General features: G+C 35.7%; 2 protein-coding genes across 4 annotated transcripts; both read right to left on the reverse strand.

Annotated features, from left to right (window-relative positions):
* Positions 1-434: 434 nt before the first annotated feature.
* On the reverse strand, positions 435-1,298 carry LOC121797041 (putative late blight resistance protein homolog R1B-8). The gene has a single exon (XM_042195776.1). It carries the CDS (start codon positions 1,296-1,298, stop codon positions 435-437), a length of 864 nt encoding a protein of 287 aa, XP_042051710.1.
* A 5,568-nt stretch (positions 1,299-6,866) lies between these two features.
* LOC121796083 (calmodulin-binding transcription activator 6-like) lies at positions 6,867-12,827 on the reverse strand. Of its 3 annotated transcripts, none has more exons than XM_042194810.1 (13): positions 12,524-12,827; positions 11,941-12,066; positions 11,664-11,779; positions 11,323-11,411; positions 11,173-11,218; positions 10,989-11,097; positions 10,677-10,796; positions 10,523-10,581; positions 10,007-10,429; positions 8,886-9,586; positions 7,936-8,482; positions 7,257-7,559; positions 6,867-7,162 (listed from the first exon to the last, which is right to left on the reverse strand). In XM_042194810.1, the coding sequence occupies exons 1-13, from the start codon at positions 12,588-12,590 to the stop codon at positions 7,118-7,120; spliced, it is 2,751 nt and encodes a 916-aa protein (XP_042050744.1). In that variant the 5' UTR covers positions 12,591-12,827; the 3' UTR covers positions 6,867-7,117. The 3 variants fall into 3 exon arrangements, with proteins under 3 accessions (XP_042050744.1, XP_042050743.1, XP_042050745.1); XM_042194809.1 differs by having other exon boundaries at positions 10,989-11,103; XM_042194811.1 differs by lacking the exons at positions 11,664-11,779; positions 12,524-12,827 and having other exon boundaries at positions 10,989-11,103; positions 11,941-12,068.
* Positions 12,828-17,778: the final 4,951 nt, after the last annotated feature.

The following is a 17,778-nucleotide window of genomic DNA, read 5'->3' on the forward strand; positions in this document are numbered from 1 at the left end:
CTGTAGGAACAACAGTGAGCGGAATTCACCTCCTCCTGTCGCCTCCCACCCTTCCCCTGCCTCTCCCTCTCTTTCAAATAAACTCCTAAATACCACACAACCATAAAGAGTTAACTTTCTAAGATTAGAAGGAAATCTGAGTTTGTGCAGAAAACGGCTACCATCTTTATCCAATTCAGATTGGCAAAGCAATATTTCGAGCTTGTGAAGATGGCTAAGATCAACTTCAATGTTTAGTGAGTCTTCATAATAGATTCCCAACTTTATGATATTTGGTATTCTTTCAGAAAAGCCACTACAAATCAACTTAGGAGTTGTCCACACAGTGCTAAGAGTCTGCAGCTTCTTGAGATCAAATTTTATCTTCCGGATATTGATTGTTGTACTTTCAAACCTAATATGTCTTAGCTCATACATCTCCCATAATTCAGATGTCACATAGCGCATAAGTTTGGACAAATCAAGGTTTGCAGATTGTGCAATCTTGACATTCCATCAGGTAAATCCGAAGAGCAGTTGATAGCTAAGTAGGGTAGGTTGACAAGTTGTAAAATTTCTTCTAGGAACTCCTCCAATAACATACCCATTATATCCAACACTCTAACCAATCTTAACATGCATAAAGCATGAGATATATTGATCTTATCTCTAGTGCATATAAAAGATCGGGCAAGTGACATTAATTGTGGTGAAGCACACACATCATCCATTTCATATGATGACTCAACACTTACACGCCGCATGGAATCCTTAACGTGTAAAAACTTCTCCTCATTAGCTTTCCTTATGCATAAATCCCTCAAAAGATCATGCATTGAGTAACTCAATGCTTTCCCATTGGACTTTTTTCGTGTAACCACAAGTAGATTCCTCTGCACGAGTGCATTTAAGTAATCCTTAGCCTCTTCCTCCAAACTCTTATCACCAATAGATTTCACAAATCCCTCCGCTATCCATAGACTCATAAGTCTAGATCCCTTAATCTCGTTATCTTCTGGAAAAGCTCCCATATATAAGAAACATGGTTTCAAGCAAATGGGTAAGTGGTTATAACTCAAGGAGAGTATATTGGAGAACCGCTCATCTGATTTAACTATGGAAGCGTTTACATCTGTTGAAATCTGCTCCCACACATCTTTTGATCTTTTGACCTTTGACAATAGCCCTCCTATCACATGAATGGCAAGAGGAAGCCCACCGCATTCACTCGCAATCTTAGTTCCTATCCTTTGTAATTCAAGAGGGCAATCATCTTCTCCAAATACTGTTTGGCGAAGTAAATCCCAACTTGCTGACATATTAAGCAATTGCATGTCATGAGGTAAACTCTTGGAGTTTACAACATATTGGGCTACATGAGATTCCCTGGTCGTGATCACAATTCGACATCTATGTGTCTATGTGTTTTATTTTTGTGTTAGTATTTTTACTTAGTTGTATAATTTTCGTAGGAGGAAGAAGATCGAAATGCGGCCTTGTTACTTGCCCTCGCCGACAACGACCAACAAGGGGGGCATTCACATTCGGCTTCGCGTTTCGAGTACGATGTGAATCTATCGTCAGACGAAGGCGATGATGGATCGCATCAATTCCCCCCTTCTAGCACCGGCCAAGTTGGCGACAATGATGAGGAGGAGGCTGATCCTCCTCCTTCCGCAGGACGACAAAAGAAAAAGATGCCTCCCAAGTTGAAATCCGAGATTTTCACCAAATATTTCAAGAAGGTCCCGGTGGTAATTTCAAATCCTAATGATCCGACCACTACCGTGGAGACAAGTGAGTTCAAAGCATATTGCAACTATTGCGATAAAGTCTATCCATTTGTTATCGGTGGGGATATGGTACTCTCCATCGCCATTTGAAGTCAAAACACCCCGTGGAATATGGGCATACTAAGTCCCAAAGCCAAATAAACTTCCCCGCCGGCTCATCGTCTCAAACAGGTACGCCGCTATTTAAATATGATCCGAAAAATGTTACCGATGCTATGATAAGATGGGCGGCAATGAAACATTTGCCGTTCAATTTTTTTAATGACAAAAAATATGACGTTACTATGCAAACCGCTTTTAATGTTGCTACAAAGAGAATTCCCCCCTCTACTGCTCAAAGATCTAACAACCGTCAGTTTTTTGACAAAAAACGAGAGGTTGGAAAATTCCTCTCCACCTTGGGGCACAAAGTTAATATTTGCTCCGATGTGTGGACGGATTCTTTCCAACGAAATTCTTACATGGGAATTTCATGTCATTTTATAGACAATAGTTGGTCTTTAAATAAACGTTTAATTGGTTTTAGACAATTTCTTTCCCCGCACACCGCACAAGCAATTGCATCTTTAATTATTCAAGTTTTGAATGAGTATGAGTTATGCAACAAGAAATTTTCGGTTGGTTTTGATAACGCAACCGCTAACACCGCAAGTATAGCCGATTTAATTGCGGCTTGCTCCCCGGTGATAAGTGGTAAGTATTTTCACCAACGATGTATTTGTCATATTTTAAACTTATGTGTACAAGATGCTTTGTCTTTATGGCAAAGACGTATTCAACCTATTACTACAGCTGTATCCTTGATCTACTGGAAGCCTCAAATTGGCAAGGCGTGGAAGAAGTATTGTCACTCGAAGAAAATAAGGTACACAACTTTTACTTTAGACGTGTCTACTAGATGGAACTCCACATATGATATGTTGCAATCTACATTGGAGCATATAGAATATTTAGTTGATTTTTATAGAACTTACCCTGTTGATGATTTATATCTAACATCTTCTTGTTGGGATCAAAGCATGAGCTTGTTTAAGTTATTCAAAGGTTTCGAAATGCCACTATTGAGTTATCGGGTGTGTATTATTGCACATCCGTTCGTGTTTTAGAACATTGCATGATCATATCACTTGGTTTTAAAACTGCAATGAAAAATTCCACAAACAATCTTGAGTTAATGTGTGTTTTATATTATATGGTTGAAAAATAGCTCAAGTATTTCAACGAGATCCCCACGGTTTTTTTGCTTGCCAAAGTTTTGGATCCAAAGTGGAAACTAGTTGGTACTTTCAAAATTTTAGAATTTTATTACAACAATTTGGCTTCTATTGATCTTGAACCACTCCGAGCTTTGCAAACTGACGAGGACGACGACAACTACATAAACTTAGCCCAAACATTCCAAATAAACATCCCCCACCTCCCAAGCCTCCAAAGAAGTTTTGAGTTCGACTTGCGGGCTCTCTTTCACGATTACGAAGCCAAGTACAACCGTACCCACCAAGTGAGACCTAGACCCCCCCGTCAAACACATAACTTTGGCTTCTTTCAAGTTGATGACCCCGACGCCCAATCCCAATTGGCGGACCTATACGGCTTCAGCAGCGGAGGAAGGACGGCAAATTCGACAAGTGAGTTAGACTTATATTTTGACTCACACTTTTCATTCAATGAGGAAGAAGGAGGTCCCGTTCCCCAACAAATCGACGTCCTAGATTGGTGGGGATCACACGAGAAAGGTTTTCCCATCCTTGCATCAATGGCCAAAGAGATCTTTTCGGTTCCGGCTTCCACTATCGCCGTCGAGTCCACCTTTAGTGTTGGAGGCAACGTCTTGGACGATAGAAGAAGTAGACTCACCGGGCAAAACATGGAAGCCACCATGTTACTTGATGATTGGTGCTCCGCCGAAATTAGAGACCAAGAACCGGATTGGAACAATCAAGTAGTACAACCCGACCAAGACTACTTCCCCGACGAAGAAGAGTAGGCGCGCCGCCAATTCCTCCGATCAAGCCAAATAGGTAAGCAAGGTAAGAGAACTACGTGGACTTTGATTCCAAAATGCAATTGAGCATTGAGGATACGTAGGCATCTCAACTTAAATTTTAAATTTAAGTTGAGCTCGAGTCCTTTTCCTTTATTTTTTTCTCCCCTTTATTTCGAATATGTAATTTGTAAATTGTAATCAAAACTTTAGGTCTTTTGTAATTTATAATTTTTAAGTTGTAATTTGTAAATTTTAAGTTGTAATTTGTAATTTTAAAGTTGTAATTTGTAAATTTTAAGTTGTAATTTGTAATTTTAAAGTTGTAATTTGCAATTTTAAAGTTGTAATTTGTAATTTTGAAATTGTAATGTGTATCAATAAAATTGCATTTGTACATCGTTTTATTCTAATTTTATTTATGCAAATATATTTACATTTTTTACTTGAATTTCAAATTTACAATTAAAAAAAAATCGAACCGCCGAACCGGCCCGGAACCGGATTTGCACAGCGGTTCCGGCAGTTCACATGAACCGGCGGTTCACGGTTCACGAACCGGAACCGCCGAACCTTGGCCGGGCCGGTTCAGGTTCATCCAAATCTTGAACCGGAACCGGCGGTTCCGAACCGTGAACCGCCGGTTCCCGAACCGTGGTGACGTCTACTAAAGCTATTGCACTACTAGATTTTATATGGTACTTTTTGGAACATATAGTACTCAATATTTTTAGACTCCAGCGGATATTCCATTTTCAGCTCGATTCAAGGGAAAATTTAGACTCTTCAAACAACTTAACTAGATTATATATGATGATTTTTGAAACAAATAATGTGTTTGATTCATGAAATTTAATCTCAATTAAAATAATCTCACGACTTCATCCTAGATTATATCTTGGTATTATTTTATCTATTAAACCAAACAACCACCATAATGTATTTCCATGTCTTTAAATTCATCTTTATGGTATTTGGATTGATTTCAAAGAAATCAAGTCACAATAGTAAAGCGATTGCAGTGCGCTTCTCATGAACATAATTCATCTTTATGATATTTGTATCTCGAAAAACACATTATGGAACTATTGCAATCACGAAATAAATCAAGAATAGTAATGCTAATCTAATGCTCGGAGTTCGTTTAGCAACAATGAATCAATAATCAGACTACTTATAAAATAGAGAGGACCGAACAGGACGCATCAGTCACATAGCACATAGCCATAAACGAGTATTGTGTTCTAGGGATCCCGAGTCAAGGCTCTGTGCAATAAGCCAAGAGGGTCCCCCCTGTCATGGTATCAATGTAATCAAGAAAATAAAACCCTAACAAGATACAAAAGCAACAAACTGAAGTATGTGATCAGTTAGTTTCACAATCAATAATTAAGATTCAAAAAATAACTAAACATAACTACATAATCTCATAGGCATTAGCGCTTCCCTAACTAAGACCCTAGATTCATAGCAACAAATAAAGAAATTAAACTTAACGATAATGAAGTATGAACACAAGTAGAATAAGCTCCCAAATTTAAATATCTGATAACTTCATATAAAAAAAGAGGTGAAATAACACTATATAATCCAATACAACGCCACATCAAAAACCCTAAAATAGATATTAAAACCCCTAATCCCTGATCCCCAAAATTCATCATTTTTGCCCATACAAAATGACTAAGATGGATTAGGGTAAATACGTAATTTGCAGAATCTATTCTTCTCCGCTGGCGGCCTCTCCGCTCTTCTTGTTGTGCTTCTTCGCATACCTCTGGTTTCTCAGGAACTTAGGATCCATCTGCACAAAAAATAGAATCAAATAAGAGAAATTCCAAATCTAAACAGAGAGGGGGGGAAGAGAGAAATAAATACCCCTTTGGTGGAGGTGTGGGGGTGACGCTTGGGCTTCTTAATTCCGTTCCTGTGGGCCTTGTACGACTGGTTGTGGGCGGTGTGATTCTTCGACTTGGCCATTTCTTTTCTCCTCTGAGTTCAGACAAACACTGCAAACAGAAATAAATCTCAACAAAAAGATGGAACGTATAAAATTGGTGCAGAATTGAAACTTTCGGGAGGGGCAGATTCACCTGGCTGAAGGAAATGTGACGGGGTGAAATGTGACGGGGTGAATTTGGTTTACGATGTTTTATAAGAAGGTTTTCAAAACCCTAGCTATGGGAGTCCAGATAAAACGACGACGGAAATGTGGCCCATTTGTAATTGAGGTATTGGGCTCAATAATGGGTCGTGCGAGTTTGATGGGCTGAGTTCTGTTTATAAAAATCAATATATTTAATCTATTTATTTTTTTTCCATCTACTTTATTTTTTCACTATCTCATGGTATTGACTAACTAAATATTCATTTAGTGAGTTTTTTTTTTCACATACTCCGTATTTATTTTATCCTATCTTATTGTATCATTTAAATGACTAAAAGTTGAACTTAGACTAGTCACGGTGGAAGTGGAAATAAAATTTGTTATTGTGCGATCTTAAGTGATTTTATACGAATTTCATTCTTTTTATTCTCAATGGAGCGAAATCAAAGCTATTAGGCAAAGATTGCTCGAGTGAATAGACCAAATCAAAGAATAATTTATCAGAAAACAAAGATAAAGAAAGCAAGAAACTTTAGAAAGCAAATCTTTGTTTCGACTTGATGATTTCCAAATTGATCTCTCGTCTTTATCGGTTGAGGATTATTACAAAAAAACTAACTAAATTTTGTATCTCTTCAAAACATCATTTCTAAAATTTTATAATCCACCAATTGAAGATTATATGACACTACGGTATGACACATAATTGATACATTAGTGACCTCATGCTTACTAGGGGAGATGCGGATCTCCTACTCCAACAATATTGCACCATTCCTACTCACAACAAAATAAAATAATCTTATAAACATATAAGTGATGGTGGAATTATTTTATTTTGTTGCAGTGTTGGAGTAGGAATGGTGCACCATTGTTGGAGTAGGAGATCCGCTCCGCACTAGGGTAGTCGGACCGGAAAAATATATTTCCAACTGAATTGCATTTCGACATCATCACTATGCACATGTGTACAATATGACATCATCAATATATACACAACATATGCAAAACACTAAAGAGGCACTATATTAGTCATTTGTGTCTAAATAAGAAGCCATCAGCAAACAAGATTCATGAGAATCAAGATCAACTTAGTAAGAGAAGTGACCTCCCCCAAAACTCCATATAACTTGTAAAGGGGGAGAGATGCAATCATCCAAACAAAGGGGCCTACTCAAGTTCACAAATTTACAAATCTATGCGGAGTCCAGTCGAGCCGAGATGAGCTTTTTTACCGCGTTAGAAACACCTTTCTCATCCCATTTCAGTATCAGGATGGAGCAGTTCTTCGTATTCCAGCTGCAAAAGAGCAACATTCGTGACTATTATCAGAGCTTTGAGAAATTTTGATGAAAAACAAGGTGAAAAGTGAAGAATTATCCATCTACCGTACTTGACTGCATTCTAGTTTCATCCTTCTGTACTCTTCCTGCGCTTGTCTTGAACGGAACATAGCCTGCACTTTGACAACGGACCTCTCGACACGCTCCTCAGCTTGCTTTCTGCTGGCCTTGAAGAAGTCCTCTTCCGCGTCACTCTCTTGATTCGGATCGTGAAGAGTCTCATCAGCTTGGACTTCAAGTCCGCAGAAGCCTTTCCTTTTCCGGCGCCATCGCAGTATTGCTTTCTCGAGGATACCAACAGACCAACAGATTTTACGGTATTGCCTCCGAACTTGGAAGCCGCGGAAGTTAGCCTGCATCAAAAAAAAACTCGAATGAGTATCGGACCATTACTATATTGGGCAATGTGTCAATTGATGCTTGGACGTCACATCATAGTAGAACATCTCGTATTGCATGTACGGATGTTTGCCACGTGTCAAGGAAGTCTAAGGAACTACCAAATTTTGCTTATGGACATTCTTAAGTATCTCTTATCCATGCAAAATCTTACCCCCATCCCACTTCACTTGGAAGTGAGGGAGTACTATTTTTGTGAATTTTCATAAACAAAATTAGATCTAAATATCCTCGATGTGTGGCCATTATTTGCGGATAGAATATGAGAAGTTGCATGATGATGCAATAGAGGATCCGGCTTAAAACCGGAGCATAAGTAGCTCAACTTACCTGAATTCTAATGGCCTGACGGCGCATGTTAAGGAAATCATTTCGGATCTTCCATGTACGGAATCTGTACTGGATCCTGGCGGCGGCCGCGATCTTTTTGTGTGTTTCGTAGTTGCGGAAAGCATGCTGGATCCTCATCGCTGCAACTATGTTCTGTGCTTCAATCTCTGGGTTCGAAGCCTCAACTGCTAATGTCTGGACTTTGAGAGCATGTTCTCTGAATGCAGCCTGGATACGTGCCGCTGCATCAGCTGCTGTTCGATAAGCTGCAAGGGTATCCTTCAAATACACCTCCTCCTCGGTGAAACTCCCGGTGTCCACCATGTCATTTGTGGTTGTTTGCAGCGAGCCACTAACATTTCCAGCCAATGTCATGTCCTTAAATTGGGCAACCAAAGCCTTCTCAGCCAGAAAAGCTGCCAAACCCTCGTGACCACTCAAAGAAGCAAGATCAGCAGCAGTGCATCCACCGGGGTTTTGTGAGGTTGGATCTGTGACTAAATTTGGCTTCGCCCCGACAGATAAAAGGACTGCCACCATTTTTTCTCTGCAATTTAAACATAAACTTGATTACGTGGATATATTTGAAGCAATTGTATTGAGGTCTTGAAACAATGTACTAGCTAACAAACCTAAAATGCATGGTACATTCACCCTAATAAGATCCTAATTGTGATTAACAAACCATAAATTGGGATGTCCAATTCGGGATTGGTAACCCTGATTGAGAAGGATGCACCGTGCATCCAGATGAACACAAGTTTTTTGCCAAAAAAAAAACAAGCTGCTGAGGTAATAACAGGACATGGAATTAGACATAACAAACTTTTAAGGATAAGTGACACCGATATAAAATATTTTACGAAGGCTAATTTATTATTATTACCATGAACATAAAATTAGAGCAGTAATGCACCATTTATGACACATCCAAGAATCTGTGACCGTACCTTCCATAATATGCAGCCCAGTGCAGGGCTGTCCATCCATATTTGTCTCGATAATCCAACGATAAGCTAGATCGCGAAAATAGGCGAACTGCCCATGTATATCCAAGGACGGCACACAAATGAATAACACCTTGACCTTGTTCGTCACGATCAGTAATATTACACCCGGTTGCCACTTTTTCTAGCAACCATTCCTGCAGCTTATTCTGCAAAGTCAATTCAAACAGCCTTTCTTTTGCCTGAGGGAAAGACATTTTCGCGTCTTCGATCATTTTGCACAAATCCCCCCATTCATGAGAAATGCCGGAAGTGTTCTTAGCGAAAACTTTGGCTTCCTTTAAAGTGGTCTGGGATGGTTTAGACGAGTAAACACTCAACAAGTCCTTGGATGATGAAAACAAAAGACGAGAAAGTCTCATCTGGAGCTGAAATTCCTCCCAATTGTCTACATTTTCAGATGAAACCAATCCTTTAGGTTGTATAGGATTACGGAATTCAAAAGTGAGGACTTGGCTGATGGGTTTATGACCATCGAAAGTCATGAACATATTCACCAATCCAGGAGCTTGAGATGAAATTAAACATCGGAATACTCCTGCTTGTACAACTTCGACTGGAATGACCAAATCTCCACAAGCAAGATACATCTTGGAATCTGCAAGGTGTTGGTGTCCATCACTGAAAAAACCCACTACCAAGATCTGCATATCAATCATGAGTCAAAACACTATTTCTTGCAGAAAAACTAGTTCAGAAGGTCAGTAGTAACAGGTAAATTCGAACAAGAAAACACTATTTTCATCTTTTACTGCAAATTGATGAATCTTATATGTTTGCATCCAATTTGCAGATTTTTGTGCAGCTTCTCTACTCTACTTTTTTTTTTCTAATTTGAACGTTTTCCTCAATTCTAACATGATTGATGATATCTAGAGACAATAATTGTCCCATTTTCTCTGACATACCATTCATCCATGAATTTCTTGCTTCATTCTTAAAGACTCAAATAGTACTTAGAGTAGGAAACAAATGGTAAGCCATGAAGCACTTTACTATTGCATTATTGGAAGTATACCAACAGAAGAGATGGTTAAATAAGAAAAACAGAGAGTAAAAATGACCTTTGTCTCCTCAGTCGAAAGAGCCCATGACGGGGAGATATCAGTTACGTTGAATATCTGCCGCAATGGAGAGTGGTGATGAATATCCTTCATGTCAAACGAGAAGGATTGATGCGGATTCAAAAGTGAGGATTCCAAGGATTGATTGTCAACTGATTCCGGAGATCCCGCAATCACATGTGTTGTTCCAAAACTATCCGGTGATAGTGAACTGTCTGCACCCACGGAAAGCATGCCATTACCAGCTCCACCTAACGTCAGCAGTCCGGAAATTCTAGAATCCGAACTAAAAGTCGTCTCATGGCCCACTGTCTGGTAGGATGAATTGTTGGGGATGTTGTAATTGACTGAGTAAGCAACCTGTCCAGAGAAACTGTTGTCCGAGCTTTCTGGTGATAATTTATTAGTTGATCTTGCATCATTCTGCAATCAAAATACTTACTAGTAATTCTTCATAAAAAACGGGAATACGTGGTCCATTCTGCAAAATTTAACAAACACCATTGATCTACGTACACTAATTTTATAGTTGTTCATGTGATGTTGATTTGGCAACTCAAAGCCTGCATTATTACCTGCTAGAAAGATACACAAATAAATAAATAAAAATGAATGCACCAAAGGTTAACTTGAACAATTTCTCAAGAAAATAAGCATGTAAGGATCATACCTTCTTGTGGTGAATTGTGCTTGTTGGGATCAATTGGCACCACAAGCTCATCCCAGTCGAGTGTATTGATCTCATGAAGTTTCTGTTCATGAGTTTTAATCACCACACTGTCATTACGCTCTGAAATATCAAGAGATAAATTGAACATTAGCCTCACCTCAAATCATTTAGATTCAAGTGCATTGCTAGACAATAGTTTCAATCTTTAGTCGTGGCTAGCCGAAGCCTCTGTTTCTCTAAGAAAGAATACATCTCTTTCCACAAGAGGAATGAACAGCGTAAAGTGCATACTTGGAGAAAATTTGAAATTACCCAAGATTGGCATGCTGCCATCATAATAAAATGAGTCTATTGCAGGCTCGGATCCTTCAGGCAAAGTCCAAGTAGCAATCGGCGACTTTACCGTTGGTGCTGGGGAGTTCTGCAACTACATCAAAAGACAAAAAACACTAAGTTGCATTCAATGCAAATAAATGTTTGATTGACAGACACAAACCTCTTGAGTCTCACGATAATGCACAAGAACAATATGTTCCAGAGACCTGCAACAGATGCAGGAGTTACGGAAAAATTACTTTTAAGCTTAATACAAATTTACACATCAAACAAACTGTCTAAACTCCAGTGGTGTTCAATGGTTACATACTTGTCGAGAAGCCAATAACATCTACGAACAAAAGTAGTATTGTCTTCTCCATGAGCATAGTATACATGGATTCTTTCTTCGTTGCCAACCTTCATCACAACCAATACAATGCTGGCATGTCAGTAGAAGACCAAATAAAGCACAAATTCTAAGTATCAAGTAGTTCCTCTTCGAGTGATAAATCTTTAATTTATCTTGATACGTATAATCAAAAATATGTTTCTAAAAAGCAAGTTAACCATGAATAGACGCACTAGAGCTGATTAGAGTTCAATATCCCTTTTCCCCTACAATAAACAACATTTAACTGTCTCCGATATTAGAACAAGAGAAGACCATACTTTTAAGTGTTCATGAGCTTCTTTAACAGTTTTTCCATCCTTCTTCTTTTTCCAGTTATGGCCATCTTTCCGAAAATTCCGGAGCATCTTACGATCAAACAACACAATTGTTCCACCTATCTCACCACAACTTCATCTAGTCAGTCAACCTGATACCAATCTCATCCATGACCCACTCCATCCCACACAACCACGTCCATTGTTGATGTGTAGAGGAATGATTCAAGCAATTACAAATGTAAAATAAACACATAAACATAAGAAAGTGTAGTATTACTTTTTGGCAAATTCATGGGTTTGACGTGAACAGAAAAATACTTGTGGTTGCTGAGAATCGCATGAATCTCATTTGGTCGGAGCCATCTTGACGTGGCCTCCTCCGAGATATTCGGGAAATCCAAATCTGTCCAATGTTACAGTTAGCCAAAGTATTCAACATAAGTAAGCACTAAGTCAGCTTCAAGTCAATCTAATCTTGCCTGAACTGCTGAACAACAGCAAAAGAACTACTCACATAAACTAGCAAGATTAAGGTAACTTCTTGATAGAATCTAGAAATGAATTACACAATCAACAGCTCTCACTAGAAAATTACCATCTTTCCTCGGGAAAATAGGTCGATGCCCTAACTTCTTATTGGTCAAAATCAGACCAAAAATAGGCTAAATACCAAAGCAGCAATAAGAGAAACCCCCATAAATCTCAAGATTGAAGGACGATAAATCCACTGAAAACCCTAAACCCAAATGTTGACCGGCAGAGATCAATTACCCCAAAAAACTACCAAATTTGATTAACTATCAGAAAATGGAATTTATACAAACACAACCCGGGCATGCAGAGATGAGCTAAATCTACACCTTCCATGGAGCGGAAGCCATGAATCTCCGACCCAACGAGTCGACTCGGCCCACTGTGACCCTCCATCTGTAGTCAGCAGATCACTCCACGCCACCAAAAAACTGAAAAATTCTCGAGTTATTAGGTTCAGGGAAGTATCGAAAATCGGCAAAAAGGCGATCTTTTCTCCATTTTATGCGGAAGAATTCATGAGTGGCGGATTGAAAAGAATGAGAGCAGAAAAAAAAGGGGTGTCTGAAAATAATGGACTGATTTATGAGTTGACGAACCGATTGTTGACATACAACAAATCTTGACAAGAAATAAATAATGGAGTTCTTTTTTCCTGGCGTTTATATATTGCATAAGAGATAATGTAATTTAATTGGTGAAATATAACGATCTAAATGGCTAAATATTGTTTGGTAGCATTCTAAATTGATTACATCAGTATTTCCTATGTGGAAACTGTGAATAAATATTATAAAATTCAATTATAAATGTAAGCATATTTGATTTAAACTCAAATAAAATAATTACGTATGGAAATTTAAACCAATTGAAGTTTCTACTAAGTTGTTTGGATCTACGAGAATATACGAAATATCAAATATTTGCCAATAATGTATACAAACAAAAGAAAAAATTGTTTAATATTGGTCTAAGCCATCTCCCACATAATTAGTTAAATGTGTATCCGCTAATGCTTAAAGCCTATAGGCCATTTTATTGATTGAGTGAATTGCACTAAATAATCATAATTTTTGCATATGTTACACCAATGACCCTTAACAAAAAAATAACACGAGAGGGGCCTAACGTTAAATATAATCACGAATCATGTTTTTTGGACCAAAACACCCTCTGGCCCTAAAAGGACATTTTTGTCACTCCATTATATTGTTGACATGTGATTTCTGTAATTCTGTCACATTTCTGTCAGCAACTTCCTATATAATTTTCTAATAAAATTTTGTACTTCATACGTAATTAAAATTTTGTCATTATTTACACTTTCTAATTTTTTATAATATACATATTTATCATTATATGCATTAATTAATATGAACATAATAAAATGAGACCATTTCTTCCTTATAAAACTCATTTTCTGATATTTTTCAGTGTTTTTATTTCCCCTAATTTATTTTATTTACATTGATTTATGGATCAATTTTATTTATTATGAAAATATCCTAATTTTGTAGTATTAATTTATAAATTTACATTGTCTTATTTCAAATACTATTATTAATAAAAAATCTTGAAGGATTAAATAGCTAATATCACATGCTTGAATTTTTTTTAAATATTACTCACGTTTCAATTTTATCATGAATGGCAAGAAACTATGCAAATTTATATCTAAAGATTAAATGTTCATACGATGTTAAAAATTTCAGTTTGAGCTAAATTAAAATTACATCAATAAAATATCATTCATAAAAATCGTCTTAAAGTTAGGCTTAGAGTAACAAATTAGTTCGATGATATATAATGAAATAATATTTTAAATGTCAATGTTTTCAATAAAATAATTATTGTATCATTTAATTAAATGTGAATTTTTTTTATTATGTGTATTATTGATTCGGATTTTATTGCATAAATAACTTCACTTTTTCATATTTTTGTTTCTCAATGAATTTTCTACATGATATAACTAGTACTATACCACTAATTAGAAATAGAGAGACATAAGAATTTTTTTTATATACAAATATTGACTAAACTTTAATCACGTATGAAGTGCCAGAACTTATTAGGAAATCACTTAAGAAGCTGGTGACAAAAATGTGAGAGAATTCATATGTCAGCGAATTTAGGGATTGCCAAAAATGCCCTTCAAGCTATTTGGGCATTTTCGTCTGAAAAGTGACTAAAAAACTTCATTCGTGATTATATTTAACGTTAGGCTCCTCTGATACTATTTTTTTTGTTGGGTGTCACAGGTGTAACAAGTGCAAATGTTAGGGTCGTCTGGTGCAGTTCACTCTTATTGATTTTAAAATTTTTTAAAGATTTTGTACTCTATTCGTGTCTTTGACCTTGATAGGAAATGTAGAGATCAATAGTGAATTAATGAGTGTATAATTTGAAATTAAGGTTTAGATATGACTGCAAATCATGCTTTCATTCTATTTATTTATAGTGCTATTTTTATTGAAATTGTCTGAAATTATTTAGAATCTTACCAACCTGGCGCATATAAAAGTCAAATAGGAGTATTAAATATTGGAGGATTATGAGAAACTTAAATTCAATAAATTTAGGAATAAAAAATACGGAGTAGCTAAAAAGGAGTATAGAGAAGAGCTAAGAAAATATTAAAATGAGGAATAGAAAATAAAATGATTTTAAGTTAAATTAATATATTATATTATTACGAAAATGTACCAAATATATTATTAATAATATTTTATATTGTAAGTATATTATATTTACTCTAACTTATTTTACAGTGAAAAATAAATATAATTTGTTACCAACATTTTTTTCGTCCTGTCACATGCGGCTACTACATGTATAATAACATCGTTTTGCGACGAATCAAATCAATATCAAAAATTTACCGGACCAAAAATATAATTGACGTGTTAAAGTTGAATTCCTTGTTTGTTCTGACGTTTTATAGCATTACATACACTATTAGTTATGACAAGACTATTAATCCAATTTACCTAATTATATAAAAAAACAAATATGTCACTAATTATAGAAATAATATACACATTATTAGCTACGACAAGGCTATTAATCCACATTTATACTCGTATTTATATAGTATATAGTTACAATTCGAATTAATTGAAAGAATGAAAACGTTTTATAATGAAGTTGTGATATGTCATCATGTCAATTGTCACATGTGTTCTTCTTTGCAACACAATTTTGTATGATAACTTAAAAGGCTAGTAAGGCAGCTGCTTTATTGGAAAGAATTGAATTTTTAGCTTATATCATCCGACATAATAAATATCAAGATTCTACAAAGAGAACAAAAAAGAAAAAAAACATAAATTTATTATCAAATACTCATAATTATCTTTCCCATTATAAAATTTTCAAGGCATGTGAGTCTGTGTCGGAGGGGAAAAGGTAAAATAAAATACTGTACATATCTTACACTGGAATTATTATGCACATAACATATGATAAATAAATTACATAACATATAAAAAGCCACTATTATGTCCAATCAATGGGTTAGGTGAAATTCTTCCTCACTATAATAATAATGTGAACCCCTAAAGCCAAATTAGACACGTCGAAAGTTATGCTCAGTTGTACATATAATAATAATGACTATCGACAATTGAAATTAAATACTCCTTTATAAAAATATTTGGCTGGTACATTGCACCTGAACTAAAATTCAAAGTCAAATATTCATACTATTTTGGTCATCACTCTTTGGCATGGAGGACCAAATTATTAATGGTATGTGATAATTAAAATTTATATCAATTTCACATTTATTTGATCATTAGTTTCATGTATCCCTAAATAAGGAGTACTCTTAAGTCCAAATGTTGAAGAGAAATGTCAGTATGTAACCGTACTAACAAAAAATGCAATTCATTAAACTCAGAAAAATGGCAGTCAGTATGCATCTTTTATGCCATTCCCTATCACATACACACAAACATAAAATTTACTCATGCTCTTTAATCGTTATCAAAAGATATAAAAATGAATTTCATAACCATTTTTCCAATGGGATCACCTATGGCATCACTTATCATGTTTGTGTGTATGTAGTAGGAGATGACATAGGAGATGCCATAAGTGAAGTCTAGAGTATCAAAAATGATTATTTTGTTATAAAAATGTTTCGAACTTTTAGTGAAGTCTAGTTCAAGTAGCTAGGCAGAGCAAGCCTTTTGACCCATCTTAGATAGTAGTAGTACTATACATATTTTGAGTTCTATTATGTGTGAATAAGTGAATTTTTTCATCGTTGTAGTGACGGTGATCAAGCTTTCATACTCTATTTTTTTTCCTTTAAGAAAAAAATCAATAATGATTCATCAATAATCTTGTAATTGTCGTGATTCAAATATCCAAGCATCTTATCAACTAAATTGCGTGAAATTGTTGCCATATTTTTTTGAATAATATGCCCCGCCTAAATTTATTCCACTTCATTTTAGTGTGATGTTAGTAAAGTAATTTAACATCATTTAATATAAAGTCGTAATCATTGAAAAAACTAAACAAAAATTCATGAAATTTTAAACAATGACAGATCTAGGTCGGGTCGGAGGGGGTCGGCCGACCCCACCGCCGGCCATTGCGGGCCAAGAAACTCCATTAGTTCCGGTCTTTGAAATCGCCGTTGCCCCCACGGTCTGTCGGGGCAGAAAAGATAGCAGATGCGGTGTTTGGTGTGTATATAACTTTGACGAGAAATCGAGAGAGAGAGAGAGGAATAGCTTGAACATTTATGAGAAGAAATTTGAAAAATAAGTTGTTGAAAGTTAAAAGATTGAGGAGAAAATATTCCCTAGTCTAGGCATACCATAGTGGCAATTTAAGATGGTATGCCCCACCCACCAATACTTTTTTGACATGTGGAACTCAAAATTGACTCACATTTTGCATATAGAAACTTTCCAAATTAGATTTAAACTACTACTACTATTAACATATTCCATTTTGTCAGGTTTGAGTCTTTTTCTAATACTAATATTTTAATATTTAATAAATTATAAATTATATTCAAACTTAAAATAATTTTATAATTAAGTCCTTAAATCAAATTAGATAATTTTTAATGTTTTACAAATTTAATATACAATATTTCATTAAAATCTTAATTATGTCTTGATATTAGTATCGCATTTGTCCTTTATTTTTTTCACGTCACTTTTTCTTGTCTTAATATCTAATATTTATTATTATTTTCAATGGAAATTAATAATTCATTAAAATTTAATTGAATTATATCCCAATTCCATCTTTCAAATAAAAAATCCATAAATGAGTTTGACCCATCTCCGTAAAATGATTGATTGGATAAAATGATTTTAGAATTAAATTTAATTTTCAATGTCAATAAACTTATTTATGTTGTCATTTTTTTAATCTAAAAGTCTTATTATTTATATGATTTTACTTCATCAATTTCAAACTTTTGCAAGTGAAGCAAAAAATGAGATGTTGTTCGATGCGAGTTTTGATTCATAGGCTACATATTTCGATGATGTGTTTGATCCGAAAAAAGAGTTTACGACGACGATGATATTCGGGGTGCACAATTTGATTACTTCAA

This window comes from Salvia splendens, chromosome 3 (assembly GCF_004379255.2).
Source record: "Salvia splendens isolate huo1 chromosome 3, SspV2, whole genome shotgun sequence".
Classification (NCBI taxonomy): domain Eukaryota; kingdom Viridiplantae; phylum Streptophyta; class Magnoliopsida; order Lamiales; family Lamiaceae; genus Salvia; species Salvia splendens.

What these genes read in the sequence shown, in the direction of transcription:
- LOC121797041 (XM_042195776.1), bottom strand. Translation starts at nt 1,298, where the DNA reads ATGTCAGCAAGTTGGGATTTACTTCGCCAAACAGTATTTGGAGAAGAT.
- LOC121796083 (XM_042194809.1), bottom strand. Translation starts at nt 12,590, where the DNA reads ATGGAGGGTCACAGTGGGCCGAGTCGACTCGTTGGGTCGGAGATTCAT. An exon ending in ACCCATGAATTTGCCAAAAA is followed by an intron (nt 11,780 to 11,940) that starts GTAATACTACAC and finishes GTGGTGAGATAG; the next exon opens with GTGGAACAATTGTGTTGTTT. An exon ending in TTTCGACTGAGGAGACAAAG is followed by an intron (nt 9,587 to 10,006) that starts GTCATTTTTACT and finishes ATTGATATGCAG; the next exon opens with ATCTTGGTAGTGGGTTTTTT.